The sequence below is a fragment of the Culex pipiens genome, chromosome 3 (genome assembly GCF_016801865.2).
Source record: "Culex pipiens pallens isolate TS chromosome 3, TS_CPP_V2, whole genome shotgun sequence".
NCBI classification, from domain to species: Eukaryota; Metazoa; Arthropoda; class Insecta; order Diptera; family Culicidae; genus Culex; species Culex pipiens.
In genome coordinates, this window is record NC_068939.1 from 130,015,021 (window position 1) to 130,022,589 (window position 7,569).

Genomic DNA, 7,569 nt, shown 5'->3' on the forward strand with positions numbered 1-7,569 from the left:
ACGGCCGTCATCCACAATCAACTTAGAAATTTTGCTGGGCTGATATACGTTGCTATGCAGTTGTTTGTTTACCTTTGATATTGAAACGTCAACTTACCGTAGATTTTGAAATTTTTCAAACCATACGTCAGTTTCTAATTTGATTACTTTTCCATTGTAGAAGCTCGGCTTCATTTCCATTGATTCAAATTCCTAAGCTAAGTGAAATTTTCTAAGCTAAGTGATTGTAGATAGGCCATAAGGCTTGTTTAACATAATGATTTGCTTTTACCTTCATGTGAAAGTTATCTGTCAACTTAAGTAAATTGTCCAAAAATTACCTCTAAAAAAGGTTTGACCACATTTCCTGGTCAGAAATTGTGAATCGAAAAATAGAATGTTCATCTCTGACCCCACGGCTACAAATCTGAATTATAAAAATGGTGGGTTTTAAAACCCACAAAAAAAAATAAAATAAACATATTTTCTTTCAAATATAAAAAAATCTCATGAATTAGGGATCAAATTTAGCTTCCTACAAGGAAGTTTGTCTCTAGCACAATAACTGGTGAGTTCGTTCCTGATCAGAATACGCGGAAAAAGCAAAAAAAAAAAAAGAAATGTACGAATGTCGAGTGCCGCCTTTCGCGTCTTTGGTTCTCGCATGATCTCCCTATATGTTTTTTTTTTTGTGCTAGAAAAAGATAGGAATTACGAGTATTTTGCATTGGAATGGCGCGTGATTTCTTCCTTTTACGGAAAGGAAAAAACTACACATAAAGTTTCGTGTTTCATGTACAGCAGATTTGATTTCGTTTATTTCGTTATTTTTGTAGTTTCGTATTAATTTGCATAACAAATCGTGCAAAAAATCCTTCTTGCATCCTCGCTGATTGGAAGGCACGCTGGCGGTTATGTCCTACCGTTAGGATGGTGCGATAATGAATACTTTAAACGAGTACGGATGACACCGCTTCGCACAAAATAAGAAAAATATTTAAATATTAACTATTCAACAATTTTACTGTCTCAAACCATATCGTAGTAAATAAATGTTAATGTCTCATCCGCAGCATTCGTTTACTTGCCTTGAGAATAATAAATAATACCTTTCAACAAACACTTTGATTTTGGGTCGCATCATCATCTTCTGTGGTGAATCCTGACCAAATACCCTACCCTACTAACAAATTTTCAGGTTTCTGGCGCTTGTGGGGTGTAAGCACAGGGCAAACCAGCTGCCCTAGTAGCAACCTGCGCTAACTAACATTCCCGTCCCTTAAAATCGAGATCTACAAACTGACATGGTGGGCGCCGTTGGTGGCCAATGACTGTTGCCTATTCGCAACTGATCTAGTTTTGGCAATCATGGTGTTTTATCTTTTCAGCGCATTCATACATGCTGTTGATAAGAGAAACACCATTAGATTGTTGAAGCCTATTATCAGTAGTGCTGAAAGGATATTACGGTTCTGTTCAGCAACGGAGGGGCAACTCATGCTCATGCTCAAAAAAATCTCATGAATTAATAAAGTATCTGTTCTGTTTGAAAAAAAAACCGGAAAAATGCATACATATTTTGATACAAGCATGCATAATTTTGAAAGAATATAAAATTCTTAAAAATATGCTGTTACACAAAATCTAATAAATTGTTTGGAACTGCTGTTTAATTATATAGACAGTAAAACTTTTTTTTCATTTTCTCTTTTTTGACCTATCTTCCTTATGACCTTAAGTTTTTTGAACTTATGTCTTTCAACCCTTTGACCCTTTCGACTTATTGTCCTTTTTACCTTATGTCTTTTGACCTTTTGTCTTACATCCCCTGCTTAAGACCAATACAACTTCGTCAAAGACTCCCTATCGATTAGACGACAGAAAAAATATCATTTTCATATATTTACATACCGCCATCTGGGGAGAATGTGGGCTGTAGTCTGAATAGGGAACATCAGAAAAGAGAGCTTGAAATAAAATTAAAATAAAATTTGGAATGGCCTAATCAGTATATTATCAAAAAACAAAAGATGGTATTGCTTAAAAAAATACCTACATAAATTTGTGAAAGATATTTTTTTTGCACTTTTTCCAACAGTTTGTATGAGAGCAAAACTCTACGAAATCGGTATTTTTTTATAATTTTAATTTTTGTATTTTTTAATTCGACTGAAACTTTTTTGGTGCCTTCGGTATGCCCAAAGAAGCCATTTTGTATCATTTGTTTGTCCATATAATTTTTCATACAAATTTGGCTGCTGTTCATACAAAAACGTTGTATGAAAATTCAAAAATCAGTATCTTTTGAAGGAATTTTTTGATCGATTTGGTGTCTTCGGCAAAGTTGTTGGTATGGATATGAACTACACTGAAAAAAATGATACACGGTAAAATTTTTTTGGCGATTTTATTGGGGTAAAATTTATTGGTCGCAAAAATTTTTCAACTTCATTTTTCGATGTAAAATCAAATATGCAATCAAAAAGTACTTTAGTGAAATTTTGATAAAGTGCACCGTTTGCAAGTTAAATCCATTTTTAGGTGACTTTTTTTGAAAATAGTCGCAGCTTTCATTTTTTTTTAAATTAGTGCACAGGTTTGCCCACTTTTGAAAAAAAAATATTTTTAAAGAGCTGAGAAAATTCTCTATATTTTGCTTTATTGAACTTTGTTGATAAGACCCTTAGTTGCTGAGATATTGCCATGCAAGTGTTTGAAAACAGGAAAATTAATGTTTTCTAAGTCTCACCCAAACAACATACCATTTTCTTATGTTGATATCTCAGCAACTAATGGTCCGATTTACAATGTTAAAGTATGAAACATTCGTGAAATTTTTCGATCTTTTCGAACAAAATATTTTCGAAATTTTTAAAACAAAAAAATATTTAAAAGGACGTAATATTCAATGTTTGGCCCTTTCGAAATGCTAGTCTTGAATTAAAAATTTTGAAAATATTTTTATCGTAAAGATCGGAAAATTTCACGAATGTTTCATATTTTGAAATTGTAAATCGGACCATTAGTTGCTGAGATATCGACATTAGAAAATGGTGGGTTGTTTGGATGAGACTTAGAAAACATCAATTTTCCTGTTTTTAAACACTTGCATGGCAATATCTCAGCAACTAAGGGTCGTATCAACAAAGTTCAATAAAGCAAAATATAGAGAATTTTCTCAGCTTTTAAATTTTTTTTTTCAAAAGTGGGTAAACATGTGCACTTATTTAAAAAACTTTATCAAAATTTCACTAAAGTACTTTTTGATTGCAAATTTGATTTTACATCGAAAAATGAAGTTGAAAATTTTTTGCGACCAATATTTCGATTTTTTGAAAAAATCAGTCTTGATTCGAAAATTTATAACTCGGTCAAAGATTTTTTGCACAACCTGGAAATTTCTGAAAAGTTTGCATTTTATGTCCCCTAAAACATACAAAAAAATAAAAAAAAATAAAAATAGTGTTTTTTTAGCAAATCAAGTTTTAGTGACAAAAAGTTAAATAAAAAATCACCAAAAAAATAATTACCGTGTATCATATTTTTTCAGTGTAGTCCATATCCATACCTACAACTTTGCCGAAGACACAAAATCGATCAAAAAAATCCTTCAAAAGATACAGATTTTTAATGTTCACATATAATTTTTGTATGGACAGCTGCCAAATTTGTATGGAAAATTATATGAACGAACTAATGATGCAAAATGGCTTCTTTGGGCATATCGAAGGCACCAAAAAAGTTTCAGCCGGATTAAAAAATACAAAAAAATCGAATGACCGAAATCTGAGAGAACTGCTCATGACGTTTGATGAGAAAATGGTCCATGCCACAAGTGTGTATTGTGATATCCGGGAAATAAACCGAATTCTAAAATCGAATTAAAGCATCTTGTAGGGTTTGTTGGGTGTAACCAAACGTCAACATTAACTTATTTTCGACCAAAATGGTCGTTGTCACAAGATAGCACACAACAGACGATTTTACCGTAATGAGGCTAAAACAGCTGTCCCGATTCGCCCTAGATGACGGTACCCATTTTGTATGGTCAGGTCAGTCCTCAAAGTTATGTAAAGTTAATTAACCAATCAAACAAAGCACTTTTATTGGTGCGTATTTGTGTTACAAGCCTAAAAACGGTCATTTCACATTCAAAACGGGACCAATTTCAACCGCTTATGAAATTCTACCATTCTTTGCGGGAAAATGAAGGGGCTACAAACTGGAAATCAGCAGTTTTATACGTGTGCTAATATTTTTCATGTGATTTGGAGATACTTTGGATGCTAATGGATTTTTTAAAACAATATTTCATTATTTTTTAAATAGCCATGAAAAATCAGAAAGAATAAAAACCTAATTTTATTGAAAATTTTTCATAAACGCTGAAAATTCTTCTCGATTATTAAACCTATCTTATGAAATAATAAGATTTTTAAGTAATATTTGTCATTCATTCAAATGCATTTCATAATAATTTCAAATAGGTCTCAGAACACCCATCGGTAATGTAACTCCTTAAGCACTTTGAACGCGAAAAATAAACATCACAGTCGAAACCGGCATCGAGCGCTCGTCATAACCAAACAAAGGTGTATTCCGAGCTCGCTCTCTGTGCACACAGCAATCACTCAAAGGGTAAAAGGCCCAGTTTGCCACATTTCTTTCCGTTTCACTCACACTGGGCAAAATTCTGGGAAAGTATTAATTTGTATTAGTGTGGGGACACCCAAACGATTGCCGTACATTTTTGAAAATAAAAATCGCTCTATGGTTTGAACTTTTGCCTTTAATTATGCTGATTTTCTTTTAAATTGTCTTATCAATAAGTTGTATGTTTATGTTTTTATGTAATGATATTTCACAAAATGTTTGATTTTTTTTCAGCAAACTACTTTGGAGTGTAGATCACACTTCGCCGTTCAATACTTCACCATAAACCTTTTCTCCCCATTTCGTGTCTTCTCCTAAAACCTTATTAAACGCCCCCCTCGGTCAATCCGAAGCCGAATGTTTATCTCCATTCCAGGGTAAGGCAGCGTTTGTTGAGATAAGATAAATGGGCCAAAAATAAAAATTACACCCGACCGCGGGAATCGCACAATGTGTAGTGTTAGTCTGTCCGTCCAGTTGATGTCTGTGATTCGCGACGAAAAGCGAGAGTTTTCCTTCCCGCCCAGTGAATTTGAGAGTGATTTTCCGCAACGAAAATGAAGTGTCTTCTGCTCGTCGTTGGCCTGGTGGGGTTGGCCGTTTCCGTTAGCGCAAGTAATTTAAAATTTCAAAAGCTACCAAATAGTTTGAACAGCTTTGCAAACATGTGTTGAACAAGCGGAAGAGTTCGCCATTGATACAATCATGTCCGATGTGCCCATGAATGAGTCAATTGTTAGGTTGATAATTGAAACCGATCGTTAGTTACAGTAAATGAAGGTTATTTATAAAAATAAACACGTCAAAAGTACAGACCTACAGCAACACTTGCATTAAAAAGTGGTTAAAGTGGTGCAAGGTTGGCTGGTTACTTATAAATGCAAAAAATCAATTGACTATGTCCTGCTGTTAAATAAGTAAGGTTGAATTAAAAAAAAACTTCAAGGCAAAAATAGTTAAAAATAAAAAAAGTCATCGATATTGCACTAAAAATTAATCAACGATTTCCTAGAAATTTGTAATCGAAGTACAAAATTGTTCCACTGCGGTGATTCAAACGGAGAGGTGAGCAAGAGTCGTTCTACTGATAGCAGACGAATACGTAACGCACGGAAAGCTAAATTGATAAGCCCTCGTTATCTCGCGAATAAGTAGGGGAAAAGCATGTGTTTCCATCTGGTACCTAATGTGTTGACTCATCTGCACTTTATCGTGGGATTATGGTTTCTAAAAAGTGTTTTCACCGGGATCCAAATCAAGTAGCAAATTTGTTAAAAGAGAGTGAGCAAGCTAATTTCTAATAGGAAAAAAAATTGTAGGGCTAGAACCAGCCAATTGGATAGAAATAGATTTAAATCGTTAATCATACAAAAAAAAGCCTTCCAATATTGTTTTTTTAACAGATTATGTTATAAAACGTGATTTTGACTCATTACTTAATTTCATTTTTTTTTATCAGCATCGCGTTCCCCGAACAGTTTGGCATAAGAATCATTGAATTTCTCAAACTAACCAAACCGAGATACAGCCCTCCAAAAATAAAATCTGTGGGTGTCCTAGGGACCGTCCACAAACCACGTGGACACTTTTTTTGAAATCCCAACCCCCCCCCCCCCCCCCCCCTCGTGGACAATTGTCCTTACAAAAAAAACTTTTTTGTATGGAGCGTGGACAATCGACATACTCCCCCCCCCCCTAAAGTGTCCACGTGGTTTATGGATGGTCCCCTATGAGAAATTCGAGCCAAACATTTCAGTAGGGCACTAAACTAAAAAAATCCCGATTCGAAAAAATCGCTGGCAAAAAATTTACAACTTTTTTTAATTCCTATTTAAAATAGAAGCCTGACTGGTGATATTTTTAGTGATCATACGATAAACACATCAGAGCAATTCTCTACCAAAATCGGAAATGGATTTTATTTGTATTTTTTGATTTGGCTCAAACTTTGTGGGGGCCTTCCCTATGACCAAATAAGCTATTTTGCGTCATTGGTTCACCCATAAAAGTCTCCATACAATTTTGGCTGCTGTCCATACAAAAATGGTATGTAAATATTCAAACAGCTGTAACTTTTGAGTGAATTTTTTGATCAATTTGGTGACTTCGGCAGAGTTGTAGGTATTGTTGAGGACTATTGAGTAAAAACAGGTACACGGAAAACCGATGTTTTAATTATCTTTTTTTTTCACAAAAACTCAATTTCCCAAAATACGTATTTTTTGATTTTCGAGATTTTTTGTTATGTTTTAGGGGACAAAAACCCGCAATTTTTAGGCCATAGAGAAACATGGTCAAAAAATTGCCGCCGAGTTATGAATTTTTGAAAAACTAGTATTTTTTGGAAAAAAACGAGATTTTATCCAAAAACAAATTTGACGTAATTTTTTAAAGTAAAATTGAATTGCCAATCGAAAAGTTTGATTTTAGCGAAATGTTTGCAGTTTTTCGATTTTTAAAAATATTGACCATCAGTGACCATTTCTAAAAATATTTTTTTTTAAGTTCAGAAAATTTGCTATAAAATTGTCTTAGAGACATTGAAGATTGGACCTCTGGTTGCTGAGATACAGCGGCATAAACAAAAAGAAACACGAAAATTGAAGTTTTCTAATTCTCACACAAACAGCCCACCATTTTCGAATGTCGATATCTAAGCAACTGTTGGTCCGATTTTCAATGTTAAAACATGAAACTTTCGTGAAATTTTCCGATCTTTTCGAAAAAGGGTTTTTCATTTCTTTAAATCATGACTAACATTTTAAAAGTGCCAAACATTGAATATTACGCCCATTTAAAATGTTAGGCTTGATTGATTTTTTTTAAATTTTCACTATTTTTATCAATTGAAAAACTACAAATATTTCGCTAAAATCAAACATTCGGTGGCTATAACAGAGCCTTTTATCAAAAAATCTGTAAAGTACTTTTCGATTG

At 33.7% G+C, this 7,569-nt stretch overlaps 1 protein-coding gene across 1 annotated transcript in view; it reads left to right on the plus strand.

Annotated features, from left to right (window-relative positions):
* Positions 1 to 5,069: 5,069 nt before the first annotated feature.
* Positions 5,070 to 7,569, plus strand: part of LOC120430879 (uncharacterized) — a 73,403-nt gene continuing 70,903 nt past the window's right edge. Inside the window, exon 1 of the mRNA XM_052711151.1 lies at positions 5,070 to 5,247. Within this exon, the coding sequence (XP_052567111.1) occupies positions 5,190 to 5,247 (58 nt within the window). The 5' untranslated portion in view covers positions 5,070 to 5,189. The remainder of the gene's footprint in view (positions 5,248 to 7,569) is intronic.